The 23,004-nt window shown below is 40.4% G+C and overlaps 1 protein-coding gene and 1 pseudogene across 1 annotated transcript; one reads left to right on the top strand and one right to left on the bottom strand.

The window, feature by feature from the left end:
• Positions 1-12,486: 12,486 nt before the first annotated feature.
• On the bottom strand, positions 12,487-18,339 carry RAB39B (RAB39B, member RAS oncogene family). Its single transcript, XM_081794377.1, has 2 exons — positions 17,876-18,339; positions 12,487-15,294 (listed from the first exon to the last, which is right to left on the bottom strand). The coding sequence occupies exons 1-2, from the start codon at positions 18,088-18,090 to the stop codon at positions 14,868-14,870; spliced, it is 642 nt and encodes a 213-aa protein (XP_081650503.1). The 5' UTR covers positions 18,091-18,339; the 3' UTR covers positions 12,487-14,867.
• Positions 18,340-21,737: 3,398 nt separating this feature from the next.
• Positions 21,738-22,155, top strand: LOC145714156 (cytochrome c oxidase subunit 5B, mitochondrial pseudogene; annotated as a pseudogene).
• Positions 22,156-23,004: the final 849 nt, after the last annotated feature.

Below are 23,004 nucleotides of genomic sequence, written 5' to 3'. Positions count from 1 at the left end.
TTAAATAATTTTGTCTTTATAATTTTTATTCTACCTTTTTTGCTTAGCATGTAATTTGCTTATTTGTAGTGGTGTTATATTAACATCACTTTACTAGTTCCACAGTAGTATACTAATGGGTGAACTCTAGTAAACTGTAGTACACATTTACACATCTGGGTGTTTTTAAAATTTTTTCTCCGTTATGGGTAACAAATAATTCAGTAGTTAACATTTTTACATAAGGCTTTTTCTTGTATTTAGGATTTTTCCCGAGACTTGCCAAAAACGGAAGGAGCAAGATTCTAGTGTTTTTATTTTCAGGGTTAACTGAGAGTAGTTTTGTCAGTAGAGACAGCAGGGGATGATGGAACCTGCCTCCATGCCCCTGCCCTTCTCTGCCATATAGATATTGATGGACCTTATCCAGAGCCACATAGCCAGAATGAGACCCAGATCCAGTTCCTAGGTGAATTTCCTTCCCTCTGTACCATGATGCCTCACTCCTTTATTTCACAATAACTAGTAGCTAAGTTGGGTAGAAATGTTAACTGAAATTCAATACCTTCATGAGTAATGCTTTCGTTTCTCTCCTGTTCTCTGCCCTAAACTCAGTGATACCTGTAAGTCTTGAACCATTTCTTAAAGATTTGTCTTGGTGGTTCTAATTCTGTACCCTTTTGCTAGCCTTGCCTGTGCCTATTCAGTGCTAATGTGGGATTGTGTTGTGTCTTCCTGATGTGGGATTGTGTTGTGTCTGAAGACACTGGCTGAGTGCATGTGTGATACCTGTCATAGCTGGTGTTGGGTTCGAATATACATTTAAACTCCAAAGCCCTGGATAGGCTATGTCTCACACCAATGTAGTCTGAAGGACATGGGACAGTAAGACACCACGCCAGGGGGCGGCTTTGGGCACGGTTCTGTGGGAATTCTTGCAGTAGGCCCCACAGACTACATACATAGGTTGCAGGAGCCACCGTGGCTTAGAAGCCGCAAGGGGACCACTACATCTTAGATCAGTCCCCTGTGCATGGCATCCGCAGGTCCTGGCCAGGGGCAGGGCCCAGTAACAGGAGGTACACTGTACTCAGGGAGCCCGAGCTGTAACTCCTCACCGACACTGACGTTCACTCAGCCCTCAGTCTGGACACAAGGTGCCAGCCAGGGCATTTTACCAGAAGCAGGCTCACCTGGTCACACAGCTGCTGGTGCACTTTTGTCAGCTTTCCAGGGGAGCTGAGCTAGAAAGCTAATCCAGGGTCAGTTCCCTACCTCGAAGGAGAAAGGGGGTTTGAATACCTCTTGCTCACAGCCCATTGGATCTTGCCTAATTATGGCCCAGTTTTTGATAGTGGTTTACTTCCTTTTATAAGGCCCCTGGCTAATAACCGCCTCTGCCAAAAAGGTAGTAAAGGTTCGGATACTTTAAAGGGCCAGATGGAAGCATCTCTGTCTGGATTAGGTGAAAGGAAGACTTCAAGTAGCCTCCAAAGTTTTGCAATTATATGATGGATTGGAGAGGTTTTTTTTCTCCTTAACCCAAAACCAAGTGATGCCATAAATTTAGCAAAACTATTGAGGAAGGCTTTGCAGAGTAACTTCTTAGGCTTGTGGCCAAAACTACTCGATAACATTTTTGATTTTTACACTTTTTAGTTTGAAATTTTGTAACTACAACCAGCATCATAGATTTGATGTGCCTGCTAATTAACCATGTTTTCTATATATTAATACTGTTCTGTATTCAGAGAGAGTACTGCTTACACGACCAATGTGAGAGGGAAGTTTGAGACTTGAAGTGTTTGAACTTGGTAAATGTGCGCAGAGCTGCTGTTCTTGTTGAGTTAGTGGAAGGTGGCCCAGGGTTCTGTGTACACATGAAAACAGGTGTGGGTTGTGCTTCAGTTCATTTGAAGAATTTACTTTTGTCTGGTCCTTCTCTCTTGTCTGGTATCAGATTTAGTTACAGTCAGATTAAACATAAAGGATGGACCTGGTGTGCACAGTATATCTGAGCAATTTGTTTATAAAGGACCATACATCTTGGTCATGGTTTTCAAATAATTTTATGTTTAGTTGATTGTATGACAGCTATTTGCCTTTTGGGGATACTTTATTTGGAGGTAGGCCATGACCAAACAGGAAATTTCTTCTAGATCTTTTAGCTGCTTCAGTTAATCCATCTTAGTCTGAATGGGCTTATGTTCCCCAGATCAAACCTGTGGATTCTAGAAGGTAAAAAACACAAAAATTAAAAAGCAAAAGGTTAGCAGGTAAGTCTCTTCTTTTCATCAGTACACCCCAGGTGACAACAACTACACCATTGGCTACTTCAGCCCATGTCTGGACCGGATTGGGCCACAATTTCTTCTCAGTCCAGAGTTAAAAGTTTTAATTCACCCTAGATCATTAAGTTTCAACTCCACTATAGATATTGGTTGCAATACCAGAGCAAAGTAACAATTCGAGCTTTTCGGTATCTATTTGGTGTCACACTGAAATACTGGTATCAGTGTTTGTTTAAAAAGTGGACTGACGATGGGGAAAGAATGTAGGGGGGATAATACATTTTATCATAGGGAGGGAGTGGTCAAGTTCCAAGACAGTAAGAATGATCCTGGAAGTCAAAAGGCGGGAGGCCTGTCAGTGACAGGTAGAGGCAGACAAGCTGGGAACTAAGCATGGAACCCCTTGCTTTCTTACCTGCTAGGGAGCGGGTATCATACTCCCCTTCTTTACCCTCTACTTATCCCATAGGTAAAAGTTGGCTGTACCAGGAACTCCTGAAAGTAGATGGAGTCCAAACTGGGTTCTAGGAGAAATCCAGATATAGTAACTGTAGGGAAAACCACTCAACCATAGTAATAACCAAGGAAAGAGGCATTTGAAAAGTATATAATAAGAATACACCTTGTGGGGCGCTTGGGTGGTTCAGTCAGTTGAGCGTCTGACTTCGGCTCAGGTCATGAGCTCACAGTTCATGACTGAATTGGAGCCCCACGTTGGGCTCTCTGGGCTCGCTGTTGTCAGCACAGCGTCCACTTTAGATCCTCCGTCTCCCTCTCTCTCTGCCCCTCCCCCTGCTCACAGACTCTCAAAAATAAACATTAAAGAAAATACAGCTTGGAAGAGTTTTTAAAAGGTCAGTGGCTTTATACAGCTCCAATTTTTTATGTGTGACTGCGTATGCCATGGTACAAAATAAAGATGATTACTGAATAATGGCAAATAAATACCAATATTTAAAGCACTCAAAAGTGGAGGAATACACTGAAATACTGAACACTGGTTATGGTAGTCACTAACCATATCCATATTACTCTGCCCTCTTATTTCTGCCCCAGGAAATATTTCTATGAAATTGTAATTAATATAAGTAAAGTATTTCAGAGTAACATACTTTTAGAAAAATGTTTTTGAACACTTTAAGTGACATGTCAAGGGATGTTTTAGAGAATCAAATTTTGGGCTTTCTACTAGAGTAAAAACTCTGCCTTGTTAACGTCTTTCATTCTGGTGTTTGATGTTTCTGTGTTTTCAGTTCCAAAGAATCCGGTCACCAGGGGGTTTGTAGTAGGAATTCAACTTCCTGTTTCCTTAAATTAATTTTTCTTTCTACTTTCATATATTTAAAACAGGATCCTGTTGCAGTGGTAAAGGGTACCATTTATGATAAAGATGAAACCTTTGTGAACATGTATCTGGTAAATAACATTGTGTCAGAATATATGAAATGTTAGGAATTAAAGAAAAAAATGGATCAAAACATTAGTGGAAGTCTTAGTACACCAGTAGTCACTTGCAGGCAAATCATCTGGGTCACATTTGGTGATCATAACTCATATAAATTAGTAATTAATAATACTTTAAAATAAATCCACAACATTTCAAAATTAAATACTATGAAATAATGTTGAGGTAAAAAGAAATCAAAGCTAGAATTACAGGTTATTTAGGATTTAATGCAATGAGAACACTAGTAAGCTTGAAAATGGAATTCAGATTAAAATATGACCCCCTTGATGCCAAACTCAAAAAAACCCAAATGTCCAACCACTGATTTTTGCTGCCTCCATCAATAAAGGTCAAGGATGATCTGTCTCTTAGGGGAATAGTCTTTCTCTCCTGCCTCATCTCCCCTCCAGTGATCTTGTCTGTCTCCGAGAGCATTCCTTAGCCACTTATTCCCACAGTCACACCTGAGACCTTGTCATTACCAATCACTGCCACCCCTTCCTAATCTCAATCTCAAGCCGTTCTGTCCCAGCTTGGTTGGGATTTCTAGCTGAAGCACAGCAAAGGGGAAGCCCCTGGGAACTGGAAAGAGGGAGGAACTTGGGAAAGTGACCCCCGTGAGCTCAACCAAACTCCTGGGTTCTTATGTGTTTCTAATTAGCATACCAAAGAGCTGAACAAAAGGATAGACGACTGCCCAGTTTCTGGACTGGCTACCGTGTTGTGCACGAGCACAGGAACCATCCAAGTGGTTCAGCCAAAGCTTTGAAAACTGAACTAGTATTGGAACAACAGCCCACAGAGGACAGGTTGGAATGTGTGACCTGAACTTTTCCAGAGAAATCGTCAGCTAAAACAAAAATATCAACATTCTCCATAGAATTTAAACAAAACCCAGAGTTGCATAATATTAGAAAATGTTTGGAGTACAATTAAAAATTACTTGGCATATGAAGAGCCAGAGAAATATTCACATGAGAAAAGACAAAGTATGTTTATGTAGATAACGTGAAAAGTTAATAAATTAGAATGCAGAATAAGCAAAATTGATAAAACCAAGAACTGGTTCTTTGAAGTACTGATAAAAATAGATAAGCCTCTAACAACTCTGAATTATAAAGACAAAAACATAAACAAAGCATTACAAATGAGAGGTTTCTATGCACCAATCCAGAGATTTTAAAGCTATACTAAGTGTGACAACTGTATGCCAATGCATTTGAAAATTTAAATGGAATGGATACCTTTCAAGGAAAATGTCAATTACCAAAATTCATTCACCAGGATGTAGGCTGTGTGCTGCTAAGGTAGTCCCTCCCAATCCCTGTGCCACGTGGCCGCCACAGGTCCAGGTGGCTCTGGAATCCAGTCGGATAGGTAAGCCTCCAGCTAGCGCGCTGACAGTCACATGGCCAAGCCCACATCATAGGAGGGAAGTATAATCCTATTCCAGAGAAGGACAATGAGTACATGTGAACAACAAAATAGTGTATCTAATGGTTTAAAGCTGAATCTAACCATAACTCTGAAATAAAATGAAAGGGTTGCTAAAGATCTATACCCTCTTCTTCCAAAAACAAAAACAAAAACACAAACAAAAACCCCACAAGAATAAAGAAGAAGAAACAAACAAACAAACAAACAAAAAAACGGGGGAGGGAAGGAAGAAGAAAGATAAATGCTGGACCCAAAAGCTTTTATGGGTGAATTCTATCAGAGTTTCCAGCAGCAGACCACTCTGTTATTTAAGTATTCTAGGATATAGAAAAAGAAGACATACATTTTCAACCATTTTATGATTTCACGAGGCCAGAATAACCATAGTGCCACAACCTGAAAGAAAACACAAAAGAACATTTACAATGAACTCTTAGTCAAATTATTTTGTCATGTAAGTTGAGGAGATGCTGTATAAAATTGCCTCCCGTTGGAAAGCCCCAATATATACTAGCGTACTCCTGCAGGATATTGTTTTGATTTGTTAAACCCACAATTTTCCAAGTTTATTTGACTGTAGATCCCCCCTATTTCTCTTAATCTCTGTTGAATTTTTGGAAGTACTGTTATGAACCCATCTCAAACATGAATATAGATGCAAAGATCCTAATAAAATATTAGTAAATTAAGTCAAACTGTTTTAAAAATATACCATGAACATGTACAGTTTATTTGAAGAATGTAAAGAAACATGGTTAAACATAAACAGATTTACTAGGTACAATTTATTACATTAACAGGTTAAGGAAAAAAAACATTTGATTATCTCAATAGGTATAAGAAAGACATTTGAAAAACTCAGCATACATTCTTTGTAAAAGCTCTTAGTAAATAGTAATGTAGTGAAAAGTTCTAGAACGTAATCAAAGTAATTTAAAGTTAAAATGCTAGAAGCATATAAGCAGGAACAAGACAGAGATGCCCACCATTACTGTTGTTATTCATCATTTTATTAAAAAATTTTTTTCTTAACGTTTATTTATTATTGACAGAGAGAGATAGAGCGTGAGCATGGGAGGGGCAGAGACAGAGGGAGGCACAGAATCCGAAGCAGGGTCCAGGCTCCGAGCTGTCAACAGAGAGCCCGATGCGGGGCTCGAACTCACAAACTGCCAGATTATGGCCTGAGCCGAAGTCGGACGCTCAACCGACTGAGCCACCCAGGTGCCCCAATCATCACTGTAATCCAGGTTCTAGTCAGTGTGAAAAGAAGAAGAAATGAAGTATAAATATTAGAAAGGAAGAGAGAAAATTATTTCTTTTTTAAAAATATTTTTAATGAGGGCGCCTGGGTGGCTCAGTCAGTTGGGTGTCCGACTTCAGCTCGGGTCAAGATTTCAGTCTGTGGGTTCGGCCCCGCGTCTGGCTCTGTGCTAACAGCTCAGAGACTGCTTCGGATTCTGTGTCTCCCTCTCTCTCTGCCCTTCCCCCCACTCTCACTCTGTTTCTCTCTCAAAATAAAAGACACACACACAAAATTTTTAAAAATATTTTTAATGTTTATTTTTGAGAGAGCATGAGCAGGGGAGGGGCAGAGAGAGAGGGAGACACAGAATCCGAAGCAGGCTCCAGGCTCTGAGCTGTCAGCACAGAGCCCGACGCGGGGCTCAAACCCACAGACCATGAGATCATGAAGTGAGCCAAAGTCAGACACAACCGACTGAGCCACCCAGGTGCCCCAGAAAATTATTATTTCTGGATTACAGTGTCCACCTAGAAAAACAGAAGAGATCAATTGAAAAACTGAAGTAATAAGAGAATTTAGTATAGTGTCTGAATACAAGATGTAAACATACACGTATCCACAGTTCCCTACACACTAGCAATGACCAATTAGAGCATGTAATGAGAAAAAGAACCCATTCAAATAAAATACAAATATTTATGATATGTAAATATTATAAAATATCTAGGAATTAACAGACAATAGCTAAATCCTATAAGTGAGCTATAAGAATTAACTGATGGACATAAACAAGGATTAAATTAACGGAATGACATTCTATCAGTGTCAGTAAATTAAAGCAATCAAAATCCTAACCCTGCCTGAGGGAAAACGTGACACATTTATTATTTTTTATGTTTATAACAAAAATTGTATACATTTAAGGTGTACAACATGGCGATATATCTATATCTATCTGTCTATACTTAAATGATTACTACAGTCAAGCTCATTAACATATCCATCCCTTCCCATAGTTACCATTGTGTGTGTGTGGTGAGTACCTGAAATCTAGTCTTTTAGCAAATTTCCAGTATCCGATACACTATTGATAACTATAGTCTACATGCTGTCCAGTAGATCTCCAAAACCTATTCATTCTGCATAACTGCATCTTTGTAACCTTTGGCCAGCATTCTCCCATTTCCCCTCCTTCCCCACCCCCTAGTAACTACCATTCTATCCTTCTATGTATTTAAATTTTTTATATTCCACATATAAACGAGATCATGCAGTTGTTTCCTTTCTGTGTCTGGCTTTTTTAACAGATGAGTGGATAAAGAAATTGACACATTTATTCTTAAGTTTTAATGTACTGCATGAGAATATCAAAGAAAGTTTTGAAGCGAAAAAAGGTAATAAAAAATACAATGTAGTGTTAGGGCAGGAATAGACAAACAGATTAATGAGCTATAAAATGGGAGTCCAAAAACCCATATGTATGTCAACATTTGAAAAGAGTAGAATTTCCGATCATTGAAGAAAGAATGAAGTATTTTATGGATAGTGTAGGGTAAGTAGCCATTTGGGAAGAATAGTTCTTATTCCTACCTCCACATATTAAACAGAAGTCAATTCCTGAAGGAACCCTAAATGCATTTTAGGAAACATGGTTTTCTAGTATTTAGGTGGAGAAGGCTTATCTAAAACTAACAGTATTGCCATAAAACATCAAGAGAACAAGCCATATATATATATATATATATATATATATATATATATATATGTGTGTGTATATGTGTGTATACACACATATATATATATGAGGTACATGGTATAAATATCAAAAGTTATAAAATATTATCTGATACACATTAAGTTTTCTTTGCACCTTGTCTGCCAGCCACCCAGTTCCCCAACTTAGAGAGAACTGTTTCCAGATTCTCATAGACAATGTGTGAAATTATGATTAATAAACAAAATATTATTTATTGTTAAATTATTTAATAATGATATTATTTATGAAATATTAAAGACTCTTTTTATATTACCAAAGACCATAAATAAAGTTAAAAGTCCAAAAAACATGAAAAAATATAGAATAACATATGTGGTAGATAAAGAATTTATTTCCATATGTAAGGAAATCTTATTTATTAATTAATAAGAAAAAAGTCAACACCTTGTTATTAGTCCCGTTTTCAGTTGCAAGTGACAAAAAACCAATTAGCCAAATATATGCAAATTACAAAATTTATATTATTCACCTCTCAGTTTTGCAAAGAGTTAAAAGATTGACAATAATACTCATTATAGACATTATCACACACTGTTCGTGGGTATTCAGTAAAAGCTTTCTAGAAAGCAATCTGAATAATTGTATCAAAATTTGAAAGGTGTATATTCTTTGATTCATAAATTCCACTTTTATGATTTTGACTTGACATAATTGGTGAAATACTCAAAGGTATGTATACATCGCAGAATCACTTTAAAGCAGCAATGGGAATTAAATAACTTCCTGTATAATGCTATTGTATCAGTTAGGAGACCTTCAGCTACAAGTTGAAAAAAATGGCATAAACTAAAAAGGGATGTATTATTTCATGTAATAGTCTTAAGATAAAGTGGCTCCAAGGGTAGTCAAATCTGTAGCTCAATGGCATCATCAAAAACCCCGATTTCTTCTGTGTCTGTCATCTTCAGTATGTCAGCCACCTTTTTTTCCTGATCACATTCAACAAATATGTATCAGGCACTGATTGACTATAGAGGTACAATAATAAGCAGAAAACCGACAACTTCTACTCTCACATATTTACAAAATATATACTGTATGTGTGCAAAAGGTTACATAATACAATTTATGAAAAAGAGTAATTTAGGTGCAAACATAAAACACCCATTTTCTGAGTATGCTTACGACGTGACATTTACCAAGTGCTAGGTACTTTATATGGATTATGTCATTTCATTCTCACAACAATTCTATGAATTAAATATTATCATTGTCCAGTTTAGTGTATGTGGTACCCTGAGAGTCTGAGAAATTCAATCACACATGTATTAACTGGTAGACTCAGAATTTGAACCCATGATGGTCTTACTCCAAAATCCATCCTCTTACCCACTATGTAAATAACATTTTGAAAAAGAAAGAAAGAAAGAAAGAAATCGTCTAGAAGGAAATAGACCAAACTGTTACCAATCATATTCTTTAGGAACTGATGACCTGAATCCAGCTGACAGACATCACAACAGCCAGGAGAAAGAGCGAGCGAAACAAAGTCAAAGGGTGCATTGATAGACTGGCAGTGGATGGTGGTTGATTGCCTGAAGGTCCTAGAGAAGTTTAAAATAGGGTTCATGGGATAGAGTAGACAAACAGAACCTGTAATCAGGTTTCAGAGGCTATATAAAATTTCATCATAAGATGCTTGGGTGGCTCAGTCGGTTAAACGTCTGACTCTTGATTTCGGCTCAGGTCATGATCTCAGTCGTGAGATCGAGCCCTGTGTCCTGCTCTGTGCTGACAGCCTGGAGCCTGCTTGGGATTCTCTCTCTCCCTCTCTCGGCCCCTCCCCCACTCATGCTTGCGCTTGGGCTCTTTTTGTCTCTCAAAATAAAAGAAAAAATTTGGTCATACTTTAGGATAGGGCCCTGTGTGTATTTTACTGAAGTGAAGTAATAGTGAAGGTCATTGGATTAGCGTAGGGGAATGAAACAACCATTCGTTCAAATATTTCTTGGTTATTGAAAAATAGGTGTATGTCACAGGTTGCAGAAACAATGGTGAACAAGACAAATAAGATTCTGACATTTGGGGAACTTACAACTGGAGAAGTAGGCAGAGAGGCCCGATCTTGCAAGGCCTTGTCATGTTAAGAAACGTAAGGTTTATTTGGATTTTGTTCTAAATGTGATGAGAAACCATTGGTGGGTAGTAAGCAGAAGAATGACTTGATCTGTTTTCTGTTTTGAAAAGACCATTCATTCTGGCTGTTATGTCGAGAATGTATTTTGGGAATGGGAACAGAAAGTAAGGTGGCCGCTTAGGAAGATACCAGAGTAGTTCAGGAAAGAGTTGGCAGCAGCCTGGACATAGGTGATAGCAATGGCGCTGCAGTGGATATGGATTTGATACAGGAGGTGGGGAGAAGTGAGGGATTAAGGATAACTGCTAGGTTTCTGTGTCGAACAAAGCGTTGGATGGTGGTGTCGTTTATAGAGATGAGGAGGATTGGGGTGGAAGGAACACATTCTGATAGATGCTGGTTTCATACTGGATATGTTGAGTCGGAGGAATTTGTGCATGTGTTCGGTGGGCGAGTTGGCCGTATTGGTATAACGCTCAAAAGAATGGGCTGGAGTCCTCCATCGGGGAGTCCTCAATGCCAAAACAATAACTGAAGTCACGAGCAAAGGTAAGATTGTCTAGGGAGAGGAGAACATGGAGAGCAAGGAAAAGAACTGGAAAAAAAAAAAAAGAAAAGGAAAGAGTTGGACTTCCAACAGAACTGAGAACAACGCCCTAAGGGGCATGGTATAGGCAGAAATCATTCCACCAACGCTGTGCTGACAAAGGTCGCTCGTGACTTCCGGCTCCCTTGAATCTTATGGATATATTTTAGCCATTAGCTTTCTGAATCCACTGCTGCATTGTGATACTACTGTCCACTCCTTCCTGTGAAGCTACACTCTCCAGGTTTTCCATTCTCTCCTCCCAAGTTTCTCTGCCCTTTATTGTATACCGAAACTCTGTTGTTCTCCAGGGAAGACTAAGGAGTTACATGCTACGTTGAGCTGTCGGGGACAACTTCTGGAGCTACATCTTCTCGAGAATCAGGAAGCTGCTTGCAGATTTTGGAGGCTGTCGGTTTCAGAACCTGCTGGGGGTGAGGGAGAAATCCAGGCAGTCATCTCAGGAAAGAGAATTCCAGACACAGTAAAGAGCGAGTACGAAGGCCCTGAGGTGTGAATGTGCTTGGTGCATTTGAAGAACGTTTCAACATCTTCACCTGAGTCTGATTCTGGTTACTTTTAAGGTAGAGCCAGCCTAGCCAGATAGACCCCATGTGGACTATGAAAGAGAGGAGTCAAGGATGACTCCAAGGTTTTTGGCAAAAGTACACAGAAAGACAAAGTCGCCATTTACTGAGGAAGGAAAGGCTATGGGAAGAATACATTTGGGGAGGAAGATTAGGAGCTTGGTCTGGGACATGTTAAATTTCTGATGCCTGATAGACATTCAAGTGGACATGCTGGGTAGGCAGCTATTTATAAAGGTCTGGAGTCCATGGGAAAGAGACAAGCTGGAGATATACACTCAGGACTCATTGGCTTATAACGTGGTCTTTACAGACACAGGACAGAATAAGGTCACCAAAGGAATTAACCAAAGAAAAGATGATCAGACCCTGGCATTATAAGGAGTGTTTTAAGGAGAATGGGATGTTAACTATATGAAATGCTGTTGCATTGTTGGTTTTTCCTTTCTACCTTCCTTCCTCCTTCCTTCACTCATGACTATAAAAATGATAAAGCTGTGCATAATTCAGCCTTCCTAGGCCCAGACTCAGAATCAAACATCTTTCCCTTTTTTCCCCTCCCCTAAATAGGCACTATCAACCACAGGCAGTGTTCTGAACTTTTGTGTTCCAATCTGGGCCCCACACTCCAAGTGATCCTGATACAAAACGGATATCATAGAGTAGGACTCAAAACAGCTGAGACAATTTAGCTTGTGGAAAAGAAGACTTTCCAGGGATGACAATAGTTGTAAACAGCTACCTGGTGTCATGGGATCCTCAGGCTGTAGTGAGGTCTCTGTGACTTTCAACATGATGATTACGTAACTTTCAAAACTCATATTCTTGTTCTGGCTTTGAGATACCAGTGAAGACTCTTTTGCATAGTGTATGTCGTACATAACGGATAACCTACAATGGTTACTACTGTGGTGACAGACTCTGGAAACAGCTACAACACACACTTGGAATCTCACAGTCACATAATCAACCATTTTACTAAATACAAGCAAATTCTCATTCACATACAGCTAAAGAAAACATTTTTCCACATTTCATTACAATGCACAACAAAGTGAGGAAAAGTATACAGTACATTTTATTCTGGAATATGAGACAATCCAATCCAACATGCAGTTGTGGTCTTTGTTACAAGTTAGTTGATCTTTTCTTTACCTATGTAGTAAAATAGCTTCTAAAGCTTTATCCTTAGTATTGTATTAACACCTGATTTTTTCACACTCAGTTTCTAAAACCCACTTATTGCAGTGACAACAGCACTGAATTCTACTAAAATGATTTTTAAAGTTTCTAGAACTCGTTTAAGCAATTAAGCTCAGCCACCTTTGCTGGATCCTATGCTGAGTATTTTTAAACCTGCCTTTAAAAAATGCAAGGAATGGAAAAAGTATACATATAGTGTCTTAGACAAGAAAACCATAAAGAAGTTTTGTTTCTCTTTTTTTTGAACTGACAGAAGCCACTGAAAAAACTCATTTATCTACTGGATAATCTTGCTTTCAGAATCTTCTTGATACAATTAAACATAGTAGTTGATGAAATTGTGTGTTAATCCTGTTCACCATCTTTTATTTGCCTTCTAAAACCACAAAGCTGGCCACTTAATCACTCCGCCCAGGCCAGGTCATGTGAAATGAATGTAGACAGGATGAGAGCTTCACTTGTAGTCGATGCCGCAGGTTGGTCCAAGGTGGTTTGTTTCTGTAATTCTCGTTATTTGGCTTCTTCTTTGTGGCTGAAGCAAATTCCCGAACTTTCAGATTCAGTCACATTCATACCGAAGTTCAGTATTATATCTCAAAGCAATTTACCGTTGTCAGGCTTTCCTGTCAGAATGGATATGAGAAACCTGACTACTCAGAATTGTTTTCTTACTGTGAAAAGTATGGCTTTTGCCTAGCTCAGCTGGCTACAATCTGAAAAATAATTTAAAGCATGACCTCTCTTCAAGAAGGTAATGGAACCTTAAGCCAACCATTTCAGTTTTCTGATGCAGTTAGACGTCTGCTCACCTGAGAATTAGGAGCTGACTCTCTAGGGTAGACAAGAACCCCGTGTAGTATATGGCAAACAGGTAGCCAAGGTCATTGTGAGCTGAGTGTTTACCCCCCATCCCACTCCCCATTGCTGCATTTGGTTCTTTTCGCTAACATGTCCACTGTGTTTCAGTGATAAGAACGCTTGTGGCGCACACAGTTTTAATGTGTTTTTAGTTGTGCAATTACTCACTCGTTTAAAGCCTGCTTGTCAGTAATACCTGAAATGGCTTTACCTTCGTTTCATCCCCAGGTTCCCTCAGGATGACAGCTGAGTCGTAAGCAATAAGGAAACACCCTAACATGTCGAGAACATTTATTTACAGTCATAGCTCTTCCAAAGTAAACAAATTAATAACGGTTCATTCACCCGACAGCAGGAACAAGAACTAGGAGTCAGGAGACCTTCACCCTGGCAGAGCGAGGCTCCTGCTTCTTAGTTTTACTCTTTTGTAAAATGGGGAAGAAAACCTCAGAGGCCTGCTGTGAATTCAAGTGACGGTGAAGTGTTTGTGAGGGTGCCGGTGGTGCCTCTTGCTGAGCGAATGTCTGCCTCAGGGCTCTTTGCAGAGGCAGTCCCTGTACTGTTGTCGCCAGGAACCTGAAGGGACAGGCAGGTTGTGCACTTTTTAGGCAGCCGCTGCCCCTGCAGAGAAACCCCGGGCATGATCTGGGCTGGGGGGCTGAGGGAAGAGGGCATGGCATGGGTTACAGGGTTCCTTTCTTCTACTTATATGGTAATTTGCATGGCACAATTTCTTTCACACGGTTGGTTATTCCATCATAAGGGTGTACATTTTCTGGAATGTGATAAAAGCAATACATATAATGGCTTCCCTCTTCATACACACGGCATTTTTACTAGAACAACAGGCCTCGAAACGGTCTTAGTAAATAGCTGGTCCGTGCCCCTCATTTTACAGACAAGCTGTTTGGAAGCTAATTGGTACCTTTGCACCCAACCCAGCACACACACTTGGTGTAGGGTATTCTCACTGATTAAGTTGATGTCGTAGTCTTTTTTAGTTTGGCTTATTGTTTCCAATGTGATACTTTTTTCCCCTTTACAGATTTATGTTTGTGACCTATGAATGAGCTGAAATACCAAGAAATAGCTGTCCTGTCTGTGGTTGTATTTTTCTGGGCCCAGCTCCCCAAGCCTCAGCCCCTTGACATGTGGTCCACTCACAATGGGCCACAAACAGTCGCCGAAATGAGTCCCTCACTCCCAGCACCCAGGCTCCCACATCTACTCCTCCACGGCCTGTCCAAGACCCCTGGAGAAGGAGGCTCCCTTGTATGCAAAATGGAGGTTGAGTTCTCTTCAGTCACGCAAGGATTCTCTTCATTTTCATCACTTTTAAGTTCAGGTGGGAGAGCATGTTTTGGAAATAAAAGGGCTGACTAGCACAAACATCTCCTCTCTGACTTGACAACCTCTTCTGAAGAGTGAACCACATTTGGTACAAATCCACTCTTCACGCCTTCCCATCCCTCCTGGATGGTAATATCCCCCCTTTTAACCAGCTCATAGATGTCTCTTGTCAGGTCTGTGAAGGCTTTCTCCACGTTAATGGCATCTCGGGCTGACGTTTCAATGTACTTCATGCCGTACGCAGCAGCCAGTTTCTCTGCCTCGTGGCGAGTCACTTGCCTCTGTGTATCCAGGTCACACTTGTGACCCACCAGAACAAATACAATTTGGTAGGGCTGAACGTGTACTTTGGTCTCTTCTAACCACTCATGGACATTCTGGAAGGACCTGCGGTTGGTGATGTCAAATAAGAGAAGGCCACCCACTGAGTTCCTGTAGTAGGCGCGAGTGATGGATCTAAAACACAAGAAAGAAGTAAAGAATAAAGGCCGTGCCCAAACTCCCGTCCTTCAATGAACTCAGATGGTGTATTCTAGCGTGTCTCGTTACGGACACAGTCCTTTCGTAAGAATGATTTTCTTTTTTCTTAAACAGTGGAATGCAGATGTCATTGTGTAATAATACTACATAGATTTTCAATTGGCCAAAACTTTGAGATGGCATCTTCTAGAAATGAATGCTCATGGCCTTACAGGCATTTCCCCTCAGTTCAGGTAGAACCACAGCCCACTCTCCCACCGTGGCAAAATGGGATACCTAAGCCACAGGTTATTATGCAGCAAAATGAAATAACGAATGCTAAAGTGTTCTCTGACCTGGAGAGCTCATTACAAACTGTCGTAGTTGAAACGGGATTTGAAAAGATTAAACATGAACTTACGAGAGTCAACAGAACATGTTTATAAGTATATAGAGGTATATTACAATAGGCCCCATTTTTCCCACTTCTTACTGCTATGTGCATCTCTGAGGAGAAATGCATTTTGTTTTTTATTTCTTAGGCTATGTGGGAATGGGAAAAAGAAGAATGGTCTGCAAAGGTCCTGACACATTTCAGAGAGGCTCACTCAGGAGCTACCACTGTGAAAAACTGCTTAAAGAGCCAAAACTTCCCCTTAAAGTGACAATTTATTTAAAGCGATGTAATTAGAATATCTCTAAAACCTATTATACATGTGCTGTGCTTCTTAAGCAGGAGAAGCTGCCTATATTTTAACTTGTTGACTTGCATACGTTATGGTACTTTGCTTAGAGCATATTAGAGCTTATTAGAGGGTGTCAAACTATTTTTGTCTCTACAGTTACTTGCTTGAAAGTACTGTGCTTTTTGATCTACGTCTAGTTTTAGGTTTTCTGTCTCCTTGGATAAAAAAAAAAAAAAAAAAAAAAAAGATAAACAATGAGTGACTCAGTAGCTTAAGGCTTAGTACAAATGGCCCAGTGATAAGAGAACAGACATCATCCAGGGAATTAAAGTCCAAGCTAGATGATGATAAGGACAAATGCTACGAATGAGTTCAACCAAGCAAATAAGCCTTGGAGATGGAAAGCATTTCTGATTCCCTTATGTTTAAAGGAGAATGGTAGGTGTAATCAGAAAATTCAACATGAACAAAGGTTTTCATTTGTGAACAACTTGGTTCAGGAAATCAGTGAGGAAGCTGTAACAAAGCCCTTTCCAAACACAACATGAGGCTACATAAAAATTAAAACCTTCCATACATCAAAAATTTTTCTTAAAGTTAAAAGACAAATGACAAGCTAGGAAAATATTTCACAACGTACATGACAGAGGAAGATTAATAATCTATAAAGGACTCTTACAAATCAAGATCACCCAATAAATAATAGGCAGTGGATATGAAAAGGCTGTTCATACAGAGATTGCAATAAATATAAAAAAGACACCTTTCTTCACTTATAGTTTGTGGAATTGCGGGGTTGGGGGTGGGGACACCTCAAGTTTGTAGTGAACTCTTGCATCTCCTCTTCTTCAACTACCTAACCAGTATTTTCTGTGTGGAATTAGTGTTCAATAAGTAAACAAATAATCATAAACATATTTGAAAATGCATAAACGCTATTGAGTCCTTTGTGGGTCCAGTTCCTGCTGCTTTATGTGACTTTAGCTCAAATTGTTCTCTCCAAGTTTTCTGTGTACACTGTTTTCTCTCCCTGGGCTTTTCCTGTCTCTGCTGGGCTACTCCTACTCATCACGGCCTCATCTTCTCCAGGTAGCCTTCTCTGTGTTCACACATATAATTACACATGATACATATTCCAAAGGGAAAACAAAGGGTTGTGACAGAAAATTACACCTGTTCATTGATTACTCATTATATGTGAAGCATTATAGTAGGCAGTGAGCATACAAATATGAACAGGACACTCTTTTGTATCATTGCTAATTATGTATTTCCTCCCACTATGCCAGCACGGAAGTTCTAAGAGGGAAGGGCCTGTGTCTGTTTTGTTTACAAGGCATCCTCTTGTGTGTTTCCTTGGGCTGTTTCCCCAGAAACAAGCCCAGCGCCTGGCATGCAGTGGATAATCACTGAATGTGTGCTGGTGGCAAGCAGGAATCAATGATCAGTATCTATTTCATGTAATTCTGTGTGTGTTTCTCTATAAATCTATATCTATGTCTAGGTCTATATGTAGCTGTCGCTATATACCACCTATCTATGTCTGTCAGTTATGTTAGGTGGACCTGGGAACATGTTTGAAAGTATGTAGTATAAGGACTGAGACTGATAAATTTCAGTGATCAATTCCAGCTAGTTTGTTAGCCAGCAAGGGGCACATCGGTGGAATTGTGGTGGAAGCAATACGTATCATTGCCCGGCCTGCCCGGCCAGGGCGCTTCTTTCCCCGCACTGAACTCCCAGGTAGCTGAAGGTGGGCTTGAGCAGAAATCCCCAGATGCTCGGTATCGTCCCTAAGGGGCCGCGACCAGGACCAGGAAGTCCTCTTTTCCCAGGGGTTGTGCGAGCCCCGAAGACCCTCCCACTGCTCGCGGCCCCGGCTGCGCTCCCACCTGAACCTCTCTTGACCCGCGGTATCCCAGATCTGGAGCTTGATGCGTTTTCCTGGCTCGATCTCCACCAGACGGGAGAAAAAATCCACCCCCACGGTGGGGTCCGAAACCTGGGCAAAGCGGCCCTCGGTGAAGCGGCGGATCAGACAGGATTTGCCCACCGTGGAATCCCCGATGACAATGAGCCGGAACTGGTATAGCCAGATGGCCTCCATAGCCGGGGATCAGCAGGTCTCCTTGGCCCGGGCCGGCCTTGGGCGGCGAGAGGGGCGCCCAGCCGAGGCCTCGGAGAGCGTGGCTTGGTCCGGATCTAGATCGGCCACGAGCACATCGCTGGCCTGGGAGCCCGAGGCGAGGTAGGCCCAGGCGCAAGGAGAGCGAAGGAATGGATGCTGCGCTCGCAGAGGTGATGAAATGGCAGCAGCATCAGCACCACGCACTCTGACTCATCACTGACAACCGAGTTACTGTAATCCCGCGCGTAGACGCGACGCCCGGGCCTGCCGCACTATCTGTAAAAGGAGCGCACACGGAAACAGCCGCAAAAATAGCTCCTTCCTTTCCTTTCTAATTCCTCCACCCACCTCCTCTTCTTAATTTTTTTTCTTCATCGTCAAAACCCAAAAGTAATGCCTTTTTCATTAAAACTAACAAAACAATGCAAGGATGTACACAAAAGGCAGGTCCATCATTATCTGACACGCCCCCCCCCCCCCCCAAGATATTAACAGCTTGGGATATATTCTTCCATGCAAATATACATGCACATAATTTTTTTTTTTTTTGCTGTTTGATTTTACAAAAATTGGATCAAACTGGGCCATTACCCTGGCATTTGCTTTTTGCATGACAATGCTGCAATAGTGATTCTAAGTATAGTCACATGCGTTATTTCTAGGACATAGAGTCTTTCAAAAGGGAACACGAAGTGAAAGAGTAGGAGTACTTTAAATGTAATGGATATGGACATTATACCTTGCAAAAACGTTTATTAATTTAAATTCTACTTAGCAATGTGTGAAAAAACCATTTCTTCGCCTTTTTTCAAGCATCATGTTGTATTCTTTCCAAATTCTTGCCAGTCTGATGTAGTTAAATAAAAAGGTGATCTTTGTTTTATTTTACATTTCCCTGGTACTAATGAGGTCAATACCATTTCATGTGCATCGACCATTTGCATTTCCTCTTCTGGGAATTGCCTCTTCAAATCTTTTGCTCTTTTTTTTTTTAAATGTAATTCCTTATCATTGCCTTACTCAATTAAAAAACAGCTTTATTGGTATATAATTCACACACCATACAATTCGCTCATTTGAAGTGCACAGTCCAATGCTTTTTAGCCTAGCCACAAACTTATGCAACCATCGCCACAGTCAATTTGAAAATATTTTCAGGGCCACCTGGGTGGCTCAGTCAGTTATGTGTCCAACTTTGGCTCAAGTCATGATCTCACGGTTTGTGGGTTCAAGCCCCTCGTCAGGCTGTGTGCTGACAGCTTGGAGCCTGGAGCCTGGTTCAGAGTCTGTGTCTCTTTCTCTGCACCTCTCTTGCTCGTTCTCTCTCTCTCTGTCAAAAATAAATAAACATAAAAAAATATTTTCATCCCGGGGCACCTGAGTGGCTCCGTTGGTTAAGCGGCCTACTCTTGATTCCAACTGAGGTCATGATCTCATGATGGCAGGGTCCGGCTTTGCATGGAAGCTTCTTGAGATCCTTTCTCTCTCCCTCTCTCTCTGACGCTCCCCCACATGTGCGTGCTCTCTCTCTCTAAATAAATAAGTAAACATTAATAAAACAAAATATTTTCATCACCTCAAAAACAAATCACCCCTCTATCATCCTTCCCCCCCTGGCACTTGGCAAACACTAATCTACTTTCTCACTAAATAGATTTCCTTATTCTGGGCACTTCATATAAATGAAATTACAGAATATGTAGACTTTTATAACTGGCTTCTTTCACTTAACATGTTTTAGAGGTTTATCCACATTCATTTTTATGACTAATATTCCACCATGTGGATATGCCACATAAACATTTGGGATGTTTCCACATTTTAGCTATTATAAATCATGCTGCTATGGACATTTCTGTACAAATGTTTGTTTGAACACATGCTTTGAACTCTTTTGGGTTTAAACCTAGGAGTGAAATTCCTGAGTTCAATGGTGACTGAATGTTGAATGCTTTAAAGTAATGCCAGGCTGTTTTCCGTAGTGCCGCAATGCATGAGTGTTCTCATTTCTCCCTATCTTTCTAACACATTATTTTCGAAGTCTTTGATTCTAGAACTGATGACAATGTGCATATTTTCTGCATTCCTATTAGCCACTTGAAGAAATGTATACTCAAATCCTTTCCCCATTTTTATTTTAATTTTTAAATTTTTTAAAGTTTATTTATTTTGAGAGACAGAGGGAGAGAGAGAGAGAGAGAGAGAGAGAGAGAGAGAGAGAGAGAGAGCAGGGAAGGGGCACAGACAGAGGAAGAGACAGAATCCCAAGCGCAGGGCTGAATCTCACAAACTGTGACATCATGACCTGAGCCGAAATCTGGAGTTGGACGCTTAACCGACTGAGCCACCCAGATGCCCCATCTTTTCCCGTTTTTAAACTGGGTTATTTGTCTTTTTATTATTGAGCTTTAAGAGTTATTTATATATGCTAGGTACAAGTGTACATGTCCTTTATCAGATATATGATTTGTAAATATTTCTCCCATTCTGTGTACACTTTTTGCACTTTGCAGTTTCTTGAAGGTGTCCCTTTGAAGCACAAAGTTTTCAATTTTGATGAAATAGAAAAAATTTTTTCCTCTTTTGTTGCTTATGCTTCTGGGGCCATGTCTAAGACTACTTTGCCAAATCCAAGGTTATGAAGATTCACTCCTATGCTTTCTTCTAAAATTTTTGTATTTTTAACGCCTACATTTATTTAGATGCATGCTCTAATTTGATTTTTTATATATGCTGTGACATAGGGGTCCAGCTTCATTCTTTTGCATCTGAATAGCTAGTTCACCAAGCACCTTTTGTTGGGAGAGATTATTCTTTCCCCATTGAATGGTTTTGGCACCCTTGTGGAAAACCAATTGACCATAGACCATGGTTTATTCCCGGACTCTCAATTTTATTTCATTGGTTTATAATGTATCTAGTCTTAAGCCAGCAACACATTATCTTGATTGTTGTAGCTTTGTAGTAAGTTTTGAAATCAGGAAATGTGAGTCCTCCTCCTGTGTTCTTTTCCAAGATTGTTTTGGTTATTTGGGGCCTCTTTCAATTCCTTATGAATTTTAAGAGCAGCTTGTCAATTTCTGCAACTAAGGCAGCTGGGATATTGATTGGGATTTTATTAAATTTATAGATCAATTTGAGCAGTGTATTCATCTTAACAAAATTAAGTTAAATTAAATCTTCTAATGCTTGAACATAGAATATCTTTCCATATATTTAGGTCTTTGAAAATCTATTTTAGGGGCGCCTAGGTGGCTCAGTCTGTTAAGCGTTCGACTTCAACTCAGGTCACGATCTCCTGATTTGTAGATTCGAGCCCCACATCGGGCTCTGTGCTGACGGTTCAGAGCCTGGAGCCTGCTTTGGATTCTGTGTCTCCCTCTCTCTGTGACCCTCCCCTTCTCCCTCTGTCTCTGTCTCTGTCTCTCTCTCAAGAATAAATAAACATTTTTTAAAAAAAGAAAATTTATTTTAACAGGTTTTTTTTGTTTTTTGTTTTTGGTTTTTTTTTTAGTTTTCAGTTTACGAGTCTTAACACTTCTTTGGTTAAGTTATTCCTAAGTATTTTATTCTTTTTGATGCTACTGTGAATGAAACTGTTCTCTTAATTTCATTTCCAGATTGTTTCATTACAAGTGTATAAAAATACAACAGAAGTTGTCTGTAGTGGGCGTGATGACCTCAAGATTACTGCGTGGAGTTGGAACACTGGCTGCACGGTCCCAGTCAAGTCACCCTGGTGCGCTGCATGGCATCTGGAGGCAGTGTTCCTGCTGAGGTGAGCAGGTGACAGGGCTTGAGAGGGAGGTCATGATGGCTGCACAGAAGGGACCATACCCATACAAAATGCTAGCCCCCAGGCAGCTTCAGTTACCAAAGAAGACCCTACTTTTGTCCCATCTATCACCAACAAGCGAATAGTGCTGCAACTGTGAAGAGGACAATATTGCCATCATCTGGTTCTGGCTGCACAGAGGTGAAGCCCAGTGATGCCTTAGTTGGGGAACTCATCACAAGCTGGTGCCTCACCAGTTGGTCCACTGAACTTTTGCACTAACTTACTCAAAATGTGCTTTAGGGGCACCTGGGTGGCTCAGTCGGTTAAGCGTTGGACTTCAGCTCAGGTCATGATCTCACGGTTCTGTTCATGAGTTCAAGCCTGGCATTGGGCTCTGTGCTGACAGCTCAGAGCCTGGAGCCTGCTTCAGATTCCGTGTCTCCCTCTCTCTCTCTGCCCCTCTCCCGCTCCTGCTCTCTCACTCTCTCTCAAAAATAAAATTAATGCCTATTTATTTTTGAGAGAGAGAGAGAGAGAGAGAGAGAGAGAGACTAAGCATGATCGTGGGAGGGGCAGAGAGAGAGGGAGTATGAAGCAGGCTCCAGGCTCTGAGCTGTCAGCACAGAGCTCTACGCGGGACTTGAACTCATGACCCACGAGATCATGACCTGAGCTAAAGTAAGCTACTTAGCCGACTGAGCCATCCAGGCACCCCTTTTCTTTTTTTCCTTTCCTTTTTCTATTTATTTTTGAGAGAGAGACAGGGAGACAGAGAGACAGAGAGACAGAGAGAGAGAGAGAGAGAGAGAGAGAAAACATAAAAAAAAATTTTTTTAAATGTGCTGTAAAGTTTCTTCTTTCCAGTAAAGACTAGCCATTGCATTGGCCTCTTCTCTCCTCCCCCCCCCCCAAACCAAATACAATAGATTTTTAATTTATTTTATAATTTCCAATCTTGCCAACCTCATTCATTAGTCCTAATAGTTTTCTTTAGGGTATTCTGTATAATGTGATCAAATGATTTTTCTGCAGCTACTGAGATGATCGTGTGACTTTTGCTTTTTATTCTGTTGATATGATGTATTACATTAATTGATTTTTGGGGCACCTGGGTG

This window comes from Panthera onca, chromosome X (assembly GCF_046562875.1).
Source record: "Panthera onca isolate mPanOnc1 chromosome X, mPanOnc1 haplotype 2, whole genome shotgun sequence".
NCBI classification, from domain to species: domain Eukaryota; kingdom Metazoa; phylum Chordata; class Mammalia; order Carnivora; family Felidae; genus Panthera; species Panthera onca.
This window is presented reverse-complemented; position numbering and strand designations above follow the sequence as displayed.